The 21,365-nt window shown below is 39.1% G+C and overlaps 2 protein-coding genes across 9 annotated transcripts; one reads left to right on the forward strand and one right to left on the reverse strand.

Annotated features, from left to right (window-relative positions):
* The first annotated feature begins 26 nt into the window (after positions 1–26).
* Positions 27–7,614, forward strand: LOC103699445 (uncharacterized). Of its 4 annotated transcripts, none has more exons than XR_015975701.2 (5): positions 27–208; positions 2,329–2,413; positions 5,133–5,246; positions 6,108–6,220; positions 6,919–7,614. XR_015975701.2 is itself a non-coding variant. In XM_088716651.2 (5 exons), the coding sequence occupies exons 1-5, from the start codon at positions 87–89 to the stop codon at positions 6,979–6,981; spliced, it is 486 nt and encodes a 161-aa protein (XP_088572777.2). In that variant the 5' UTR covers positions 27–86; the 3' UTR covers positions 6,982–7,610. The 4 variants fall into 4 exon arrangements, 2 of the variants coding, with proteins under 2 accessions (XP_088572777.2, XP_008779688.4); XM_088716651.2 differs by having other exon boundaries at positions 6,119–6,220; positions 6,919–7,610; XR_003384142.4 differs by lacking the exon at positions 6,919–7,614 and adding an exon at positions 6,305–6,668 and having other exon boundaries at positions 29–208.
* Positions 7,615–12,748: 5,134 nt separating this feature from the next.
* On the reverse strand, positions 12,749–21,353 carry LOC103699427 (WD repeat protein). Of its 5 annotated transcripts, none has more exons than XR_016399503.1 (9): positions 20,530–21,353; positions 18,534–18,596; positions 18,210–18,346; positions 17,480–17,517; positions 17,322–17,370; positions 16,197–16,361; positions 14,060–14,185; positions 13,006–13,125; positions 12,785–12,923 (listed from the first exon to the last, which is right to left on the reverse strand). XR_016399503.1 is itself a non-coding variant. In XM_089929091.1 (8 exons), exons 1-8 carry the CDS (start codon positions 20,907–20,909, stop codon positions 13,085–13,087), a joined length of 999 nt encoding a protein of 332 aa, XP_089785217.1. In that variant the 5' UTR covers positions 20,910–21,353; the 3' UTR covers positions 12,749–13,084. The 5 variants fall into 5 exon arrangements, 2 of the variants coding, with proteins under 2 accessions (XP_089785217.1, XP_008779680.4); XR_016399504.1 differs by having other exon boundaries at positions 12,811–12,923; positions 13,001–13,125; XM_089929091.1 differs by having other exon boundaries at positions 12,749–13,125.
* Positions 21,354–21,365: the final 12 nt, after the last annotated feature.

Consider the following 21,365-nt stretch of genomic DNA (forward strand, 5'->3'; position numbering starts at 1 on the left):
GGAAGTAGTACAAGATTTTTTTTTTAATAAAAACCAATCCGTTGTCGTTGGCAATTAAGCGAACACCCAATGACAGAGGTTAGGAGATGATGATGGCTTCCTCGTCGTCATTCTGGCCGTCTGCTTGCCCACCGGTCTCCTCCGCCGCCGCCTCCTCCTCCATCCTCCCCATTAAACCCCTCTTGTCTTCTCCCCGAACAAGCTTCAGGTACCAACGGGCCAACCAACCTCTCCCCATTTGCTTCCTTTTTCTTGCAATTTTTCCTGAAGTTTTGATCATAAATATGGGACCTAACGACAGTATGATCGCCGAGATGAGATTTTTCTTGGGGCAGACTCCCTTGGACGGCTCCGTTAGCCGAAGTACTTTCTTGGAAGAAGAATTCCATGTCGATGACCCTTAATTCTAAGGTTGTTGATCATGTAACTATGATTGAATAGCAATATGCTTGCCAAGATGAGATCTTTCGTTTCTTTTTTCATATATATATTCTCTTTCGGTAAATTAAGAATATGTGATCTTTCTCTAGTCGCACTCATCTGGGCAGCTTCATGAGCCCTAATACTGCTTTCGGAGGTAGAAATCTTGGATATAGATGGAAAGTTTTACATCCTTTTTTAGGTTTTACATTCTGCCATGTGCCCGTTTTATTTCTTGGCAAAAAGGATTCTTGGTTATGCATGGAGTCTTTTTCTCCCAATCTTTGATGAGATCGTACATTATTTTGGGTGCCCATTAACTGTTTGTTTCAAGGAGCCCTGGCTGTTTGATTTTGTGTCATGCTTTATGCCAAGTTTCATTGCTACCGTCATATTTCGTACATGTTTGATTTCTTTCATTCAAGGATTCTCACTACCTGAAAACTCTCAATCTCTGCCAAGTCCTACTGCTTCATTTCATGATATACTGACCCACATCACCTCGATATGGTTTCTATCACTCAACAATTCCCCCCTTCGTCTACCGTCTGATTTAGTTGTTTCCTAGATTCAGCTAGCTAGATGTGGTTTTATGTCACTGGTTAGTGGCAGTCATGTTGGCATTTCTGGAACACTTCTATTGATTTTCTAGGATCTGAAAGACCCATAAGCGGTCCTAAAACAACACCTTCTCTAATTCTTTTGCTGCATGAATCCTGCCAGACCAATTAATCATTTGGATCTGTACTTTGATGGTTCAATTGCCTCTTACAGCATGTTCTCTTTGTAGGTTATCTGCATCATGTTTGGACTTAATTATTTGTCGAGGCTTCATATGTTACGTCCCTCTTGATCCTTGGCTTGCATTGTTAGAGTATTTGTAAGTAATGTATCAACCCATGTGAAATTCAGAAGGCACTCAATAAGATGTGTTTATGTGCCTTCCTGCATATAAAAATTATATTTAGAAGTCCTCTCAAGTCCTACACCTTAACACTTGAGACTGGGGTTATTAACAGTATCCAAGGAAGATAGATTATTCCTTTGCATAGGTAACCATAATGATACAGTTATCTGAATTTAAGAATATTGAATTTCTACATGTTCAATATAAGGAAGCAAGGAGGAGTGGCAATTTTTATCTTTCTCACCAACTTTGTTTCTGCTTGACAAATAGCAGAGATCAATTTTATGAATCTGGGCTTCTGTTAGAGCTGTTATTGGATAACGATGTAGCTGGGTGCCCTGTCAGAACTAATGGAACACAGAATAGCCCCTAACTACTAATTAGCTGGAAGGAAAACATGGACATGACTATTAACAAAAATTAACCCTCAATTTCACTTTTATTATCTAAATTCCATTTGCAGAGAACATGGGATTTTGTGAAACCTTAACGAACCTCCTTGTGGCCATCTGCCACCTGATAACTACTTCTTCACTCATGATTCTTCACTCTTAATTTGTATTATTTTAGACAAGTTAATTGTGGTTGCTTTACCATAGACTCTTTGATCAACAATTGTTCAGGTTCTCATTATTTGTTGTCAAGTATTTCATAATTTTGTAAGGATACTTATCCAGCTTCAGTCGAAGAATAATTTTGAAGATAAAAGTAGTTAATTCTGATGAACTTTTGACCATCAAGGTGTTTGGTGTTAACCATCACGCTTACAACATGAAACAAAATACTGCTAATTCTCTTTCATTTATATTTCGACAACACATCTACCTTCCACACCTACCACCTTTGCATAAGACACAAAAGGTTGCCAATTCCTGTTCATATTCATTATACTCTGCTTCTGTCTGCATTATAAATTTTAATCTGCTTCAATATTTTGACGAATTTAATTGTTTCCATGATGGAAAAATGGATATGTGAAATATTTCTCTCTTCTCTGCTAGTTGGAGCTTGCAAAACAGGCATCTGGATAATACTATTCTTCAGAGAAGTGATAGGCAGGCGGTCCTGGTTTTTGCAAATGTAAATGTATGCTTCCAGCTTACATGTAATGCTGATATTTTTTGGTTTGAATATACTCAAGATTTAATAGGTATGTGCTGAAGAAATCACAAAGTAAACAGATTACTTCTTAGTGAGAGTGCATGTTGCCTGAGCTATTATTAATCTAGGTGCAAATAAGTTTTACTTCAAGGATATAAGTTATGAAGCTTGTCTAAACTGGTGTTTCCTTAGTTCTATGAAATCCTAGAAACCTACCAGTTGGAAAATTTACATAATATAATATTCTGTATATGTTTCAGTAGATCTTCATACTTACGCGTTAAATTTGACACATTCTTGTTTCAGTCATTTTTGTTTATTTCAAACCACATTCTGTTTTTAATCAGTTTGAATAATGCTTAATACTTCTTTCTCATATATTGTTCAATATTTTCAACCATTATTTAAGATTGATTTGATGCTTGACATTTCAATGTGTAATATGCATATTTCAGAATGAGAAGCAGGACAAGAGTTTTACCACACTTCCGCATGTGCATAATAATTGAAGGTCAACGTGGAGTTGGTTTAGGAAATTGGTAGGATGTTGCATTGATTACTAGATGGTGAGACCCAGAAAATTGATAAAAATCATTTCTAATTGGTTCCATGTGAGGCGTATCCTGATATTTGTGGAGCCTCTGTTGCACCATCCTTGTTTTTAATATCCCTATTGTTGTAAGATATCTAAGATGAAAATCTTGACCCACCTTTGGACAAGTAATGATATTGAAATAGAAGAGATATTGAAGAGATATACCAGGGTAGCGGAGCCACTTTGGATGTTAGTGATGTTGAGTATATAATGGGCATGTACTTTTGCATTGCTGGGCATAACTAGCGAAATAATGAGGGGGGGATCATATTGATGTTTTCAACTTGCATGTATGTTTAATCAAGTGCATGATCAAGACCTAGATCCCGGAAGTTTTGGAATGATACAATTTTATCGCTGCAAGCTTTCTACGTCCTGATTTTTTTCTTGGTTCCTAATTCGTATTGGGACCATAGTAACATCTACCTTAGATTTTTTTTTAATATAGTGCTGGGATCCATTCATGAAATTATGCCCTTATCCACGTCCTCCGTCTCTCTCTTTGCTAGGAGTATTGAACTCATTCATTCTCAGTTTCACATTGTCTTATCATTGCCACTCCCACTCCCAATATTTGATTCTTTTCTTAGAGTTTAGCATTGAAACAACTATCAAAATCCTCAAATTTAATCAATAAAAATAAATTTATTATATTCCAATTATCATGAATTTCCATGTATTTCCAGATTTGCTGCAGCTTTACTGTATAGTAACTTAAAATTGGTTCAATGAGACCATAATTACGAAAATGAGTCAAAATTTGATGTTATGATGACATCCATAAGCTCAACTCAAACATTTCTGTTAAACCAAAGTAGGCACGCCTAGTTTGGAGTCCAGGTGCAGTGGAAGCTTACAAGCTGAACTCAACATTTCCAGAAAGTTGCATGTGCTCTGAACTGCTACTTGGTAAAAAGCTTCAAGTGGTGATGTACAATATCCCAGCATATTTTAATGTGTAGTTCAAGAATAAAAGTTTCTATTCCTCTATGTTGGGTTTAGCTACAATCTATCATGTTTACAGATTGGATGTAGGTGTAGATCCTATGCTCAATGCTATTTTATGTTTGATTATATAATCAAGCTGGATGAGAGTGTCAGCTGGTTGAGTTGCTATAGTTTGCTGGGTGCTGGATACCAGTGACCTGGGTGCAATCCTGGCTTCTCTGTGACTTTAGCCCGGCTCCTCCTTTTCCTATTCCTCAAAAAATAAAATTTAAAAATTAGAAAACCAAGCTGGATGTATGTTTTGGCCGGAGCAATGTGGATGATTAGTATACGATGGCATATTGCCTTTTTGACATTGTTATATTATATGTTATGCTTTTCCTATCACACTCTCACTGTTCTCACTAATTTCTCCTAAATTTCATAATAAAGGTAAAACATTTTGTATGTGTAAGGACATCTAGCAAGTTCTCCTTTCTATATGAGACACCGGTTGTTTTCTCATAGAAATAATATACTCATATTTAATGTAGATGGGATGGGCCTAGGCAGTCCATGGTGCAGCTCATGCACTCCCAACCAGGCTTTTGGGACTGTTAGAATGGGAATGACAGGCAGTCCATTGTGTATCTCACGCACTCCCAACCAAGCTTTTGGGACTGAGATTGGGCATGACCACACGAAGGCCTGTAAATTCCACCGTGAGCCCTTCTTGTTACTAATTCAGATTGAGATGACTTGAATTTCAGTCTAGTTTCCTAAAATAAATCAGAAATAATGTGGGCTCGTCCAAGCTCACCTGCAGTTGTGGTGATTTACAGTGGTAATGAGCTATGTAGAGGTACAATTCCAAGCTGTGTAAATTTGGACTTAATTACTTCTTTATTAATTTTTGAATGGCAGTCACTTTGCAATTAATTTTTGAAGATGTAACAATGCTTGTTTAATTCAGTCATACTTCCTTGAACTTATTGCCAAAATTATAAGAAATGACACTTGATCTCAATTTAGTAATAACAAAATTCTTCTGCCTGTTTAGAGAGGATGTGTGACTATAATTTGTTTCCATATAGTTCTGCTATCTTGTTGATGTAGAAAATGCAATCTTTATCTAAATGTTTTGCTTACCTAAAGCCACCATATTATCCTTGAATGACACAGGCACCTCAAAGAAAGGGAAGCTCAAGTAATGAGGTTATGATGGTTGATCCTTTAGAGGCCAAGCGATTAGCTGCCAAACAGATGCAAGAGATTCAGGCTAAGGAAAAACATAAAGTGAGTAAAATGTTCTCTCTTTATAATGGTGTCTTAGAAGATTATAGATAGTGTTTGCTCATGTTGATATTCCTCACGTGATTGAGCTTGGTTTAGACCAATTGGAGGAATGCAGGCTCTTTTTTCATGTCTCAAGTAAGAGGACTTAATATTGTTGAGTGATTAATATAAAGGACATAAAAAAGAGAGGAATCTGAGAGAATGAACTAATGGATTTGATTGTTATAATTGTGATTCAACATATATGTAGGCCAGCAAAAGAATGGGGGATAAATAGCTCGAGTCCACTGCTCCAATCAGGACCAACTCTGTTACTCGAATCCCATGTTGGAGTAACTCAATTTGTTTGCCCGTAGGTGAAACTTAAACCACTTCCTTGATGATGAGTGACATTAGCCACTCTGAGGAAGGCTTTGAACCCTAAGATCCTAAGAGCAGGCTTGCTGTACACTCTATAAGATATAGGACTAAGAAGGACGCTTGGCATTGATAAAAGTATTCTTGTAGTGTTGAAGTTATGAGAGAGATCTCAAATGAAGTCTTTTGTCTTATTATGATGCAGATTGGTAGTTATTTTCATAACATCCATCCAGTGATCTGATGTTGTAAGTCCCGGGTTCAAAATGCTGGACATGATAACCACTTACAATTTGCATCACAAGCTGATAAATCGAGTAACAGTAAATTCATGAATATCAATATTATGTTAAATGAATTAACAGAATTCCACATTCCTCCCAGTCCTTTGATTATTCTCTGATTAACTCACTCTTATATCCAACTTGTGTTGACATTAGAAGTCTTAGTATCTTTTACAGCACCTTCCTTGTTTCACCCCTCTCAGTCTTTGTAATGACATAGTTTCAATTCAGAGACGACGTCAAGCTGAAGCTATTAATGGAGCATGGGCAATGATTGGTCTAACAGCTGGCTTGGTTGTTGAGGGTCATACTGGAAAAGGGATTCTTGATCAGGTAAGTTGATCATGAAATAATATTCTTGCTATTATGCCAACTCTCAAGGTCACATTAAAGATAATATCCATTTCTTCTCTTCAGCTAGCTGGATATTTCTCTGCCATAATAAGTTTCTTCATCAGATAGCATGCTGCTTCTGAGGAACCAAATTCAAATATATATTGTACTGATTTGTCAGCAAAGCAACATTGTCATTTTTTGTTGTCTTTTGGGGAGGGGTGGAGGAACTCTGTAATACGATGGAATGGCTTCGGTGGAACAGCCAATACTATCTTGGCAGTACCAAACTTAACAGTTTTGCCTCTATTTGTTTTTCTTGCCCTTCTGAATGTAGAGGTTTGAAATGTATACAAATTGAAGGGCAGCAGGTGGTAGAAAATTGTCTTATGAACTTGGAATCATAAACATCTTTTCTTTTGAGTTTCTAATCTCCTAAAAACTAAAACTTGCTTCCATGAACCCTCACAAATCTTCATTTTTATTTAATGCTTCCATTTGTCAGATGGTTTTGGTGGCCCCTTGACCTATAAATTTAACAAACCTTTAGGATCCCATGGCAATGTATCTATTGAAAAGTTATTACATATCGTTATTGGATATATTTTCAGTTAAACTCCTTATTAATTAACCATCTTTCTGAAGTTGCTTTTTCAACACTTTCCAGTATTCTTTCAAGTGAACTGACCCAAGTTTAGATAGTTGTTGCCAAGCTAGGCTTAAGCTCAGTTCGTCGTGCTCGGGTACCCTCTTTCCTATAAGGAGCAAAGCCTAAGCAACAGCGCAGTTCTCAACTCCTCTGCACTCGTAGGCATGGAGAAATGTGTTACAAAGTGGAGAAAGGACAGTACTGGGGCTTCTAATATTATGAGCTTGATCGAAGCTGGCAGTTTCCTATGTCAACCCATCTTGGTGTGCTTTGGGCAACTTGATCAGTATGTAATCTAGCTTGGCTTCTGCAAGTACTTTTGTTAATCTATCTGCACAGCTCTCAAAGCAGCTATTACATGATCCAACGGTGGATTTGTGCGAAAAAAAGTGAATTCTTCTTTCCTGCTCAAAATGCAACCCTTTGTCGAGTTGGGTGGACTCTCGTAAAAGCCAGACTTAATATAATGCTATATAATATCAGGGTTTAAATGTAATATGACTACATCGCGAGCTCAAACTAGAGCTAGAGACTAATACTAGGTTAACCATGGCTGCAAATTCCACGCCCAAGAATAATTAGGCTAGATATGATATTCCGAACTCAAAAAAAATAGAAAATTCATCAAAAAATCACAAAGAGTACAAATAGCCAGAAGTTCAAAGGATGGTAAAATTAAAAATTATGAACCTTTTAAGGTACATACAGGTTTATTTAGTCGCAAATAAATATAGGAGAGGCAAAAATAATAAATTATAGTAAAAGATATCACTATTGATATAGATATATAATATAATTCATTTCTTACATAAAAATTTGTCAAATTAGTCACAAATAATTCATAAATAAACTGTAACATTCGCATATAACTATAAAATAATTAAATAATTTTGGATCGATTCCTCGGAGAAGAATTATTTGGAGAAACATCTGGTCAAAAGAAAAATTAAGAATAATTCAAGAACTTTTCGATAACCTCTAGAATATTGCGACTACTGTAGCTTGAATTAGAGCCAGCACATGGAACTGGGTTAAGATGTGGGATGAGTTCTAGCAAACGCAGGACCTACATAAAACATTTACAATTAAGATGGTTGTCATGCAATTATATATTAGATTCACAATTATATATTGTGCGATTTGGCCGATCCATGGAGAATCCGTAGCAGCAGTCTCCCGTCCCGATGCTTTGAAATCTAACGGCTATAAAATTCAATAAGGGCCAGACGCCATAAATATAAATATGAACGTCCCTAAAAATTTTCTTTTTTCTTAATCTGGATGGGTACAACCCGTTACTTTATTAAAATAACAACATGCAGGGAGCCAGGGACCTTCAAAAGATAGTACATGTGAAGGGACAGCTCCCGGAGATCAAAGAGACTGGACGCCACCGTAGAGAATACGGGCTCCAATTTCCTAAACCATGCACTCTTCTCCGTCTAGGTCTTTTTTGGTTCAAAAAGTATTTTCTTTATTAAAAATATAATTTTTAAAAAATAGATTTTTAAAAAAGAATGCCTAAAAAAATATTTTAATATATTTAGTTGACAATAAAAAAGTGATAAATTTCTAAATTACTTATGTTTGCCTTAAAAATAACTTTGGCTGCTAGGAGGTTGTCTTTTGATGCCCTTTTGAAGTTTGAGAACATGTGCACAGGTATATTTAGTCACATATTTATTATTCACAAAAAAAAATTTGAGTACTTATAAAGAAATCCAAAAAAAATACTTTTTGTCTAGCCTTTTTGGATAAGATGTTGGGTTATTACAAATCACCATATCAAGCAAAGAATGAATACTCAATCCCTCACCATGTAGACGTTGACAAACAACCTCACAAGCCACTAAATGCACTCCACCTCTGCCCTCCTATCTACCTCAAATAAAGTTTTTGAATATCTGCTCCAATTTCTCAACAGGACCTTGGGCATAATGGCATTGGACCGCAGAATAAGGCATCAACGCAAATAATGAAAAGATAGAGAGAAAGTGGGTAACATTATCAGCCTGACGATAGAATCGAAGAACGGCATGGGTGTGTCATTCACAAGGATGGCAAAAGATGGGGCATGAGCACATCCCATTACCCATCTGATCCATACCTCGTGAAAACCAAAGCTCTTCAAGAAGTATGTCAAGAAGCGCCAACTCATACGGTCATAGATCTCCTCCATGTCAAACTTGACAGCCATCAAGCTCCTACGACACTGGGCCCACTGGAGATCATACATAAATTTCTGAGCAAAGAGGACATTGTTGGGTTACTGCTGCCCCCAACAAAGGACCTCTGCTCAGAACTAATGAGTCAGAGCAAGATTTCCCTCAATCTGGACACCAAGATTTTTGTTGTGGCCTTATAGAGAGTAGTGCATAGACTAATCAGTCTATAATGTCCTGGCTCTGTAGTATCCTATCTCTTCGGAATTATTGTGATGAAGGTCCTCTTCCAAGCACTGGGCATCGAGGCCTTCCCAAAATATTACTGAATGGCTGCAATCACCTCATACTGAATAATGACCTAATATCTCCTAAAGAAAATAGGAGGAAAGTTATTTGACACTGGTGCCTTATCTTCTGCTAAGGACCAAATAACATCCTGGACTTCCCTGGTTGTGATCGGGCTAGTAAGAGTGTCGTTCTCAGCTTCCGATACTCTCTCCATCAGTGTGGGGCCATAAAAAGGCATGCTACTTTCAAGTTGGGCCGACCACCTCAGCTTGAAGAACTGCATAAGCTCCCTACTGATGGCTTCAGTGTCGTTCGTCATCTGACCATTGCTATCCCTGAGGCTCCAAATCATGTTCCTCTGTCTCCTAATGATTATCGACTAGTGGAAGAATCTGGTATTTCGATCCCCCTCCACGATCCACTGCACCCAAAATTTTTGCTGCCATAGGATCTTCTGTTGGTGCAAGAGGCAATGATGCATAGCTAACTTCACCCTAAGCTTCGTCAGCTCCTCCATAGGCAAGCCCCCACTCTGCTCCTCTTTGGAATGGAGGTTGGCTATAGTGGCTTCTACCTCTTTCAATCTCCTATAGATGTTGCTTACCTCTTTATTCCACTTCCGCAAACGACATTTGGTCAAAACTAACTTGCAGGTGACATAATACATAGCGTCACCTCGCACCATCGTGCACCAAGCCCCCCACACAATGTCTAAGACTGCAAGTAAGAGAGCCAAATCTTCTCGAAGCGAAATGGGCAGCGATACGGGATGGAAGAAACAATACTAACCAAAATGGGGTAGTGATCCGAGGCAATATGGAAAAAATGGCACACATGGTAGTCTAGAAAGAGCTATATCCACCTAGTTGTAGTAAAGGCTCTATCAATCCTCTCTCAGACTCTTGCCTGGCTCAGACGGCTATTGCACCAATTGAATCTCGACCCTATGAAGCCGAGGTCTAGAAGGCCATTAGCTACAATAAAGTTTTGAAACTCCTTGACCTCTATTGTACTAGAGAAAGCCTTGCCTCCTCATTTTTTCTGAGAATCATCAATGCAGTTAAAATCACCTACCACCATAGCGAAAATGCCTTGCTGAATCAGACTAGCCACCTCGCTTTACAGATCTCGATGCTCCTTATAGTTGGTACTGGCATACACTACAGACAAAATCCAAAAGGGCCATTACCTTCATAAATCACTATAATAATTTACCAGTCACATTTGTGGAATATATCAAAGTTCTCAAAACCTAGCCTCCAAGCCACTATATTGCCCCCCCAACAAGCCCCGAGATTCTATAGCATAAAACCCCCATGAGATGGGGAAAAGATACCTGACTCTGCCTAAAAAATAAGTTTCACAGAAGACACAAATTTGGATCATGAAGTTGCACCAACCTTCTGAAAGGAGGCAAAGAAAAAAAAAGGTTTCCAGCCCCACTACAATTCTACAGTAGAAGCTTCATTCCGCCGAATGGGGAGGGCCCTCCTGGCACCTGTATGCTGTCATTCTCTCCACCAGCATCCGTCAGCAGCTAGTCCATAGCCTCGCTCTCCTTTGGCTCCTCCCTAGGTCTGAGCCCAACAAGGCCATCTTCAGTCTGCGGACAACAGCTCCATGGTCACCCTCCGACGGGCCCATGTCGTCCCCCTCAACCTGAGTGCCGGCTCTGCCACCACTTCCCTCCTAGCGACCGCACCCGTCCCAGCTACCTGCATGACCTAGGATCAGAAGACGCCCCTTGCCGCTTCGACCATTCACACCACTGATTGCCGCCACCAAGCCACCTTCCGTGCCTTCTCAGAGTGCTCTGATCCAACTCGTATAGCCATCGGCGATAGGGTAGAGCTCTCAAGCCGGAGCAACTTCCCATTGGTTGTAGCCTCCTGGCCTGATTCCGCCCCTCCTCCAAAGGCCACAACACCTCCGTGGCTGGCTGATGGAGTCAGAGACGTGGACTCACATCGGTGAGACTCGCGATCCCCCACCACTAGTCTGGGTCCAGAACCCCTTGGAGAGAAGCTTGGTAATGGTTGAGGCGGCCTGCCCTCCTCCAACCAGGCACTCTTGTGCTTGAATGATGGGCTCCGGCCTTGTTTATGTTGGAACTGGATCCCTCCTCCATCGTATGCGCATCAGACTCCAGCCCATTAGACCTCCTCCTTGGGTCGTACCTGCATCACACCGTGGCTCGAGGTTTGACTCTGGGATAGTAACCAGTTGACTCGCCCCCTTCACCAGTTTGTACCGAGTCGACAACGATGTAGACCTTCTCCGGTGATCGTCGGCGTGCCACCTTGGATGGCTTTTGCCAACCATCCGAATCCAGCGGTGATCCCGGCAAGCTCGGCCAGTTTCAAGGTGAACTTGTGCTTGACTGGGAAGAACCCGATCCAAAGGCCGATTCGGGGGAGGACTTAGCCGTCTTCCTTAGTTGCACCTCAATCTTGGAAACCCTAGGCTGCCAAATTCTAGAACTGGTGAGCCAGGGGCCAAACATCATTGCTCCGCGCCGGACTGTTCCTCCTTCACCTAAGTCGAGGTCTCCCGGTCGGCCTCCACCACCATCTGGGTCGGAATATCCTTCCTTGACCCACTGTCTGCCAATGCTGGCATGAGAGAGAGAAAAACTACAATCATCATCTTTGTGGCCTATTCAACCACACTAGCAGCAGAAGGCCATAATATTTTTATACACAAACTCTTGCCAAAAGATTTGCGATCTTCCCTTGATAAGGACCTCCAACTTAAGTGTATCGAGGGTGTTGATCTCCAGCTTTACTTTGGCATAGCCTAGCTTCCACACTGGTCCATGAAGTCGTCCAAGGCTAGGGGCTGGTCGACCGCCGCTGCGATGTCAAGGATCGACTCTTTCTCCTAATACTCCAAAGGGAGGCAAGAAAGTTAGATCCAAACTACAACTTTCTATACCATATCCTTGCCAGGAGCAAAGTCTGGTAGCCACAGCTCCCTCACCAACAATTGCCTAGCCACCGGCCAGAGCCAAGTTTTGGTCCTCCTCATTCCTAAACCAGAAGGCACGATGATCTTCTACCATTGGAAAAGTTTTCAAATCATAGTCTAGCTTCCCCTTGGTTCTAAAGTCCTGAACAACCTAACCAACAGGAACTCTCCGACCAAGGCTCCAGATGATGATCGTCGTTGACTCCCACGCTTGCCTTGAGGCTTCCACTCTCTCCTCCAATAACTCTAGAGCCTCCGAGAAGTATTGCTGGAGGTTCCCGAGCTCTTCCAACACACACCAACCTTTCGACAGAAAGACTCGGACACCACAGAAATTAAAGCAACCCTCCACCGACCGCACAAGATGCCCCCCACGGTCAACAACATGACGCCCGGAACGAATATGTCAAAGATACTTGAATGTTTAGAAAGCGGATATTGGTTCAAAATCATGTAAAGATTCCAAAACCGATATGTCATCTGGATAGAAGATTTCTACTGCTAAAATTCAGACAAGTATAAAAAAATCTGCACCAATGAGAGGCATGGGATCGAAAACATGGCTCCATCTCCACTGATACGAGAACAACGTAAAGCCTTCCCTTGAAAATAGTAGGTGGGCTTCTCACTCGGCCTGTTTCGAGGCAGCAATTAAAACCAACATAAAGAATTTGCCAATAAACAAAATAAATAAATAGCAAGAGCGACCACCAAACCCCATCCTTGGCCTCCTCCCACAAGGTTGCTCCCTCTCTGTAGCAATGACCTCTTAACTTTCATCACCATGACTCGCTCCTAGATTTCCCCTGCCTCTCTCCAATGCCACATGATCCACCCTATAGAAAATCGTAAACCAATAAATTTACACTTCACTTCAAACCAAAGTTCGCTGAACCGGTACCGAGACACATACCGATAGACAACCGATACGGTTTGGTACCGATTCGAACTGAACAGTACCGGTCTGAATCGGACGGAACTGTCCAGCTCCGTTAATTTTCGACCGATTCCAGCCCCTAGGAGGCCGGAACCATTTTTCATTAGATAACCAACCCGATCGGAGACCGGATCGACTCGGTTCAGCAATTCTTACTTCAAACCCGTCCATGGAAATGAAATATGGAAATAAACATAACATATGTCAATTACTCAGCACAACCCTATTGGCAAGAATAAAGCAATACCTATTACAATGATAATTATATTATTTTACCTTCTGAGCAACATCCGACCTGGAGGGCAAGAGGTGTCAACCGACATTGATAGCAATTGTTGACACAGTCATTATTTTATCACCTCATAACAGCCAACAAAAGATAAATGGTAAATTTTTTGATTAATTTGATAATGCCACAGCGTATAGAATAAAATATTTGTTTAACTCAGTTTATGTGCCGAATTGTAAATATTGCTCTCATTAAATAAATAACCAAAATGTCAAATTACACCCCACTACTGCTGTCATACAACAACCCTGTAACAAAATAACAGTTAATTGCTGTTATTTATCTACCCATCATGTATGACACCAATGAAGCTTACAAATGATATGTAAAGGTCGCAATCTAGTCATACAAACTAAGTTGCAAAATTTATCAAAATAAATTCAGATGGAAGATATTCACATAGCTTGAGATGGATGGTGATCACTATTGAGCTGCAGAATGCAGTGTCATTATATTGATTCGCCTTAGGATATAACAAGCACGCTTGTCAAACCACTCAACTACTAGCCACTAGCTGTATAATCTTTCAGCATCAGTATCTCACCACAGAACTTTTGAGGCACTTGCTCCAGGTCTTTCCCTTCTTGCCATGCTTGCCCTACCAAAACCCCCGGTCCAGCATGACGTACATAAACAACCAAATGATCATTGAATGGCCAAGGGTGTTTTGCTGAAGTGTGAAAGGGAAAAAAGAAAAGATAAAGATGAAGAATGAAGAACAGGATGCACCATTAGTAATGGAAAATATAAACTACATTCCAAGTTATCAATAGGATAAGAGCAAATGGTAGATATAACACTTTAGCATAGCACGTGTCAAACAAAAAAATTGCATAAATGCAGGTTAGAAATATATGCATAATGTATGAAGTTATCAAAATAGAGCATTTTATGGGAATACCAAGTGTTGCTCGTTATGTGAAATTTGAAGAAGAAAACATTGGTCAGTAGGTTCACCAACCGGACACATCTGTGTAAATGAAAATACGCACCTGGTCTACTCTTTCCAACAAACAACTTAGGAACGAAGCAACCAACCACCGTAGATGGAGACAAGCCAAAGACCATGAAAAAAAGTGTAGAAAATAACAAAGTAAAATATTCAAGATAAAAATTTGAACTCTTCTGTACCACTTATATTACCATCAGTTTAAAATATTCCCTAAGGGACACAGGAAACCAATTCTACAGCTAGCTTATATAGCTGAGATTTATTCCAGTTGCAGTTTACCGAAAAGCAAGGATGGACAAAGAAGCTGTAATATTCAACTTGATTAACTTAATTGTGATGCCAGATTATCAGGTGAGAATGGAAAAGTGCGAACTTGACAATCAAGAAGTACAGGCAACTCAGAACCAAGAATATCAAATTCTGATATATTAACAGGAAACTAATTCTAGATAATAATGCAAGCACAATTCTGTCAACTATTTCATTATTCAACATAGTTGGGCAATGGTCCAAATGAAAAGAGAGAATATACCTATTCCGGTTTAGGTTTTAAGACTCAATCCAACACACAGGTACAGGTGCAAACGAGCTAAGCTGAGTATCAGGCTGCTCGGGCTTAGCTCAATGTTTAAAAAGGTTGTTCTAACTCAGCTCAAGCTTGAACCGAGCGTATGGTGTTCAAGCTCGGTACATACAAGCTGTGACCTGAGCTTTTATGAAGCCAAGCCAACCAGAGCTTCCCTTTCTTTTTTATAAGCAGCTGATGGTCAAGCTCAGCTTGTTTATGAGCCAAGCTCTCAAATCTGTATAAGCTTGGCTCATTTTTTAACAGAACCAAGCCCAAATAAGTGATTATAAAACTGCTCTCGAGCTGCTCTAAATGAGCCGAGCTCTTGAATCTGTTTGAGCTTGGCTCTTTTTCTAACTGAGACAAGCCCAAATGAGCCATTTCCAATCCCAAGCTACTCATGAGCAGCTCGGATTGTTTACAGTCCTACCAACGGTTCATATGTCTTGACTTTGGATGAGTTGAGCCTCATTCCAGCCTAACACATGGAAGATTCTTGTCAACCCAATTTAACTAGAACCTGAAGTTTACACGAGGCCAACCATTCAGTAGTAATTCTACTCAAGAATTTAATTCGAGATCAACGGATCCGAAGTTGGATTACCAAAATTATGGCAGTGATAATGTTTTAAATTCTATAAACTTCAGTCATCTGTGTTCCTACTTATTTAAAAGGTAAGGCAACTTGAATAAGCTTAACATGCAAACTTAATCAGACAATGCAAATGAAACTATAAATAGAAAAATCAATAAAACTAAGTTAGTGATAATTAATGAAATATATAATCAGAATTGCTGCTAAGTAATGTTTTTGTTTTTAAAGCAAAAGAAAGAATGGCAAAGCTGCATATAGTTGCCGCTCTTTCAGTTTTTTATATTGGTGTAGAAACATGGAATATTTTAATACTAAAAATAAAACAAGTAAAATATTTGACATTGCAGGTGATTTTTATAAAAAAGAGGGATGATGAAATTTAAATCAACCATTGGTTAGAGGATTGAGATGTTTAACATATGCAACTACATCAATGATTAATAGATAGTAGTATTTACTAAGTGGATCTGTTTAGGTAATGAGTCCCAATGGGATCAATCTACAATTTGAACTCCTGAATTAATGCTAAAAAAGCATTTCTTTCTTCAACTGATAGGTTAGTGTACCTGCTTTTGGGAAGCCTTTGGGAAAGTTCTGGGGGTCAAAAAGCCCATCACCAAACTCATATGCCACATCACAAGGTTGTTCTGTCGGCATAACCTCTGTCACCTGTCTCACTCTGAAGTAGAGTGGATTATAAAGATTTGCTAAACCGAATGGAAATGATCCACCTGGGGGAAAGGGGAAGCAGATTATAGATACTTGTTACGAGGGTCAAGACAGCATCAAACCTTGAGCAGAAACAAACAACAAGTTGACACTATGGATTTAGCAAAAGCATTAGCAAATGAAAATGAAGCATCAAGAATACAGCAAATTGATTGTTTTCAACATTCAACACATATTCTTCCCAGTCCTTAACACAGGTGCATGCGCACACGCACACGTACACACACATACAGTCACACACACATAGGAAGATACTGAGTTTAGTACATTAACAAACTCCCAGGGATACTTTGCATAAGATTGATATTATTATGAAAATACCATTGATGCATTTTGTCATCAAGAAATTATTAGTATAATTCTTTCAGATCCATTGAAATAATTCTTAACTTTGCATGAGACTTGAATGCCAAAGAAATATACAAATGTCTTAAGAAATATAACAAATGTCTGTCTTAATGACATTTGATTTGGATTGTTTGAAGAAAATTGATCCAAGGCAATGGGATGCTTTTGCATAATTATCCAACTTTTTCCCAAGTTTTTCTTACAGTTTAAGGATTATATTTCCAGTAATTTTCAAGATTGATAGAATTATAAAAATACCAGTGATGCATTTTGCTATAAAGAAATTATTATTATAATTCTTTCAGATACATTGAAGTAATTCTTAACTTTTTGGATAAGACTTGAATGCCAAAGAAATATACAAATGTCTTAAGAAATATAACAAATGCCTGTCTTAACTACTTATTTCGATTGTTTCAAGAAATTGATCTAAAGCAATGGATTATTTTAAGCAATGATGCAGACCAGAAATGAAGACATCTGTGTTATGCTGCTGACACAATTGCTCTTTAATTTGGAAAAAAAAAAAGAACCCAAATAACAAACAGAACTGCTCTTGAAATGTAGGATAGGATGATGAATAGCATAAATAATATCATTAGTAAAAAAGTTACCAACGATTATACGTCCATAGGTGCCCCCATCCTTGGCCCGAAAAATAACCTGAGCAGTTTTAAAATTGGATAACACCAGAAACATTTCCAAAACAATTGACAAGATACGCATCAGGACATAAATATAGGCATCTAGTAAGTTTTGTGGGGAAGTTTACCTTATTGAAGTCATTAAGCCAAGCAAATGGCAAAGGCCCTGTTTCATTGTTGAAAGAGATGTCATCAAATAAGCAAAATATTTAAAACACAAGGAATATGCTTAACAGGATGGAACAACATATAACTAACATGGTTTATTAAAAAACAAAAGAAAAGAAAAGTTGGAAAAAAGTTATCTAACCAAGCAGTTTGGTTGTTGCATATGCAAATGTACCCATGATAATACAAAATGTTTGAGTAATTTAATAACCCAATAGCCAAATACATCCACTCACTGCATGAATACAATCAAGAGGATGTAAAGAAATAAGATAAGAAAGATATATGGTAGATGCATAAGTACAAAAATAATGAAGACAGGCTAGGTAAGATAGATGTTAGAAAAGTGTCATCCTTGTTAAAACTAAAATTTGAACTTCTTCCAACAGCACTAAACCATAAAGATGTAAAGTATATTGAAGTACATCTGTATTACATGTATGATACAGCACAAGAGAAAGGAAAGACCTGACATGAAATCCAGACAAGTACCTTTTAATCTATACACTGACCATAACTATACATGATTTGCATGATAAGCGCTTAAACCACAATACTTTGACCATTTTGATGCAAGTGCAGTGATTCCAGAATGATGTTTGATGTCAAATTTCAGAATGGTTCAATATCAGTTAACTAAGAAGACAACGGATTTAACAAAATAAATCTACAATTATTGACCAGAAGTACCTTTGCTTGTTCGTCCACTCCAAACTTCAATCATTATTGAATCTGCTTCCAGAGAGAACAATGTAGATGCTGTTTGCTTGGCCAGCTTAGCATCGTGGTAGCGTTGCCCAGCTAGTTCCCAAATCCTAGATATATGCCTGCATCAGTCCAAACAGTTTATATCAAAATCACAAGTTATCTACATGCAAAAGCATTTGGAGACTGTCCATTATCCATGAACTACAAAATTACAATTGAAGATTTGAAGTACTAGTAATGTTGCATGCATTGCAAAACGAATGATTGAAGTAACCAATAAACTCACTCCAGAGATATTACAATCACCTAGCTTTCAGCGTATAAATCAACCGATGACGCCTTTCTTCTGGAATATCTCCAATTTTCTTCCTGTAAATGAGGAAAGCATCATTTCTTGAGATCAATCCATAATAAACATGAATGAAAACTATATTTGAAGTGTGATTGAATGTAAGCAAATTAAACAGAAGATATAACAAACATGTGAAATAACAAACCAAAGAGAAAACATTCCATATGTTTACCATAGATGATGCAAAACAGCTCAGCATGACCTGATGTTCATGTTTGAAGTTGTAATAAACTTTCTTCTTTCAATAAATTCCCTCTCTAAGGAAATCACTCCTGCTGAGGCTCTTTCATACATAAGGATAGAATGAAAAATGAATGCAAATTAACCAAATGTTGAAGTGTATCTATCAACTTGTATATATATGTAAAAAAATCATGGAATCACAACCATCCATCACATCTCTGGCCTCTTGAATCTGTCATATGCATCAGATGTGCCTAGTAATATTTACTGGTAAAAAAAATGGGTTAAGTACAAGAGACAATGTACCATTGGACGATGGTTGTTGCTTTTCAGAGTCCTTGGCACTCACTAATGACATAAGAATGGAATTTACAGGAATTGCTAAGACATATAGTTGCATAAAAAGTAGTAAGGTACATGGTGAAGACTGAAGCATGCTAACAGGTGCATATTTGATGGTATGTGCATAGGAAATTTTCGCTAAGGCTTTTTGTCATGATCTTTGTATAGTGAAAGGGAACAGTTAATTGCTTTGGACTGCAATCAGTGATTTGGCATATCATAGTAGGTTCCTTTGTTAAGGGGAACTTCCATAGATGCAAAGTTTTGAGAAGTTACAATCCGTTCATGCTGTTGTATAAGATAGATTTCTTGCTTGTATCTTGCAAGGGAATTGATAAGATACTTCAGACATCAAGTCTCTAGCAAGAGATGTTTTGCGAAGTTCTGTCTCTCTGCTGTAAGTAAAATTTTCATGCAGCTCCATTTCTAATCTGGATCCTGCTGTATTAAAGGGATATTTATGATGAAATTGCATCCCAGATCTACTGGATATGATTTCTAGATTAGGGTTCAAGAAATGGTGCATGCCAAATAAAGTGATCCTACATATACTTACCCGAAGGTGTGAGTTAATTAAAAACCTTCTCTCCTTCAATACATATAGAAAGAGTAAGATACCAGCAACTTACAGCTGTTGTTGTGGAATTTCAAGAGAAGTACAAAGAACACTGAAGAATCTGGAACTTCCTGTTCAATGCAAATTACATAGGAGAAACCCAGCACCGTCAATAGTTGGGAAAAAGGAATTCTAAATGGAGGGGAATGGCTGAACTAAGCTTTGCTTGAAACAGTGTGGATATAGATAGGTAATTCACGGCCGATGTAGCTTGGCTTTAATTGTTTGCTGTATATTTTTGCTTGATTTTTGGCAGCCACATTGTGGGGCCTGTCACTTGCTTGTATGCTGTTTTGATTAAACCATATCTGCTTCTGGGTAGTGGAAGACATATATATCATTTTTTTTTAATCTAGAAGTTCCAGGGTTCTGATCTTTGGGCAGTTAGGAAAAGAAAAAGAAAAGGCACTATTGTTCAAAATCAAAAAGAACGAACAACGGTCATGCCTTTTACTTCCATCCAACACCCTGAGGATAGTGTAATTACTGCCAAAGGTCAGTGATTACCAATTAATCAATCCATTGGCAATCAGTTGAATAATCAAATGCCAATTGCGACTCCAATTCCAAAAGGAAAAGTAACAGCATGAGAACTATTGTCGAAAACCAAATCGAACAAGCAAGATCGTGCCTCTACTTCGAACCAGCACCTTAAGAACCGTGGAATTGTCGGAAAAGGTCAATCTCTTTCCAGTTAATCAATCGATTGGCAGTTAATATAAGAATAAAAGGTCAATCATTCCAAGTCGAATCACAAACTGGAAAAAGAACAGTATGTACGAAGGAGAACTGTGGATCGCCAGGCTCACCAGAGATAGGCGGCAGGGTTGTAGGAAGCTGGGTCGATGGGGATGAGCTCCTTGGGAGAATCGAGGAAGCTCACTACGTCTTGCTCATCGAGATAAGCTCTCCGTCCAGTTGGAAGCAGTTCGTAGGGCTTGTCATCCCACGGCGACAGGCTTTTCCCTCCGCACGCCCTCGGCGACGCCACGACCGCTCGCCCGAGCGCCCTCGGCTTCCCTCGGAGCTCGAGGGAGCCGCTCCGAAGCTTCCAACCGAGAGAAAACCTCGAACGAAAGGCGGGATAGCAAGGGGAAGGAGACGGCGTCGTGAAATTTTGGAACCCTAATCCTAATTTGAAGGGTTTCAGGGGGAATTGGGAGGAGGAGGATACGACTCCGGGATCCATTTGGGGACGTGGCTCAAAGGGAAAGGGGACAAGCAGGGTTTATGTGTCAGAGAAAATGGAGAAAATTGCGTGCAGGCCAATGAGGGAATCGTACTTATTTAGCGATCTCTTGGGCAAAATCCAAGCTTCGTTAAGACTATAGCAAGGTCCGTAAATTAAGAACCAACTGGCTGATGATCCATTGCACCCATCACCGGATGGAGGCTAAAATGCTAATATGGAGTAGAGCATTTAGGAACGGGTAGAGAGTTGGCAGACTAGATCTCTATCTACAAGGGAAAGATCGACTCTGGTGAAATTTGTCCTTACTTCTAAACTGGTCTATCTTATGTCCAATATCATTATGCCCAGAATCTTTCTTATAAAATTAGAGCAGATGTTTTGAAACTTTCTATAGAGTTTGCATAGTGGTAGGCGCGGGGTGCATCTCATTTCTTGAGGATTGATCTGCCAGCC

Source organism: Phoenix dactylifera, chromosome 2 (assembly GCF_051530095.1).
Source record: "Phoenix dactylifera cultivar Ajwa chromosome 2, Ajwa_hap1_PhDact_Kaust_v1.1, whole genome shotgun sequence".
Lineage (NCBI taxonomy): Eukaryota > Viridiplantae > Streptophyta > Magnoliopsida > Arecales > Arecaceae > Phoenix > Phoenix dactylifera.

Bases quoted from the DNA above. Each gene is read 5' to 3' on its own strand.
- LOC103699427 (XM_089929091.1), bottom strand. From the start codon at position 20,909: ATGGATCCCGGAGTCGTATCCTCCTCCTCCCAATTCCCCCTGAAACCC. The intron at 18,347-18,533 runs GTGATTGTAATA...GGACTGATGCAG, and splicing joins ATTTATACGCTGAAAGCTAG to GCATATATCTAGGATTTGGG. The intron at 17,518-18,209 runs GTACTTCTGGTC...ACAATGAAACAG, and splicing joins GAGTGGACGAACAAGCAAAG to GGCCTTTGCCATTTGCTTGG.
- LOC103699445 (XM_088716651.2), top strand. From the start codon at position 87: ATGATGATGGCTTCCTCGTCGTCATTCTGGCCGTCTGCTTGCCCACCG. The intron at 2,414-5,132 runs GTATGCTTCCAG...TGAATGACACAG, and splicing joins TGGTTTTTGCAAATGTAAAT to GCACCTCAAAGAAAGGGAAG. The intron at 5,247-6,118 runs GTGAGTAAAATG...GTTTCAATTCAG, and splicing joins AGGCTAAGGAAAAACATAAA to AGACGACGTCAAGCTGAAGC.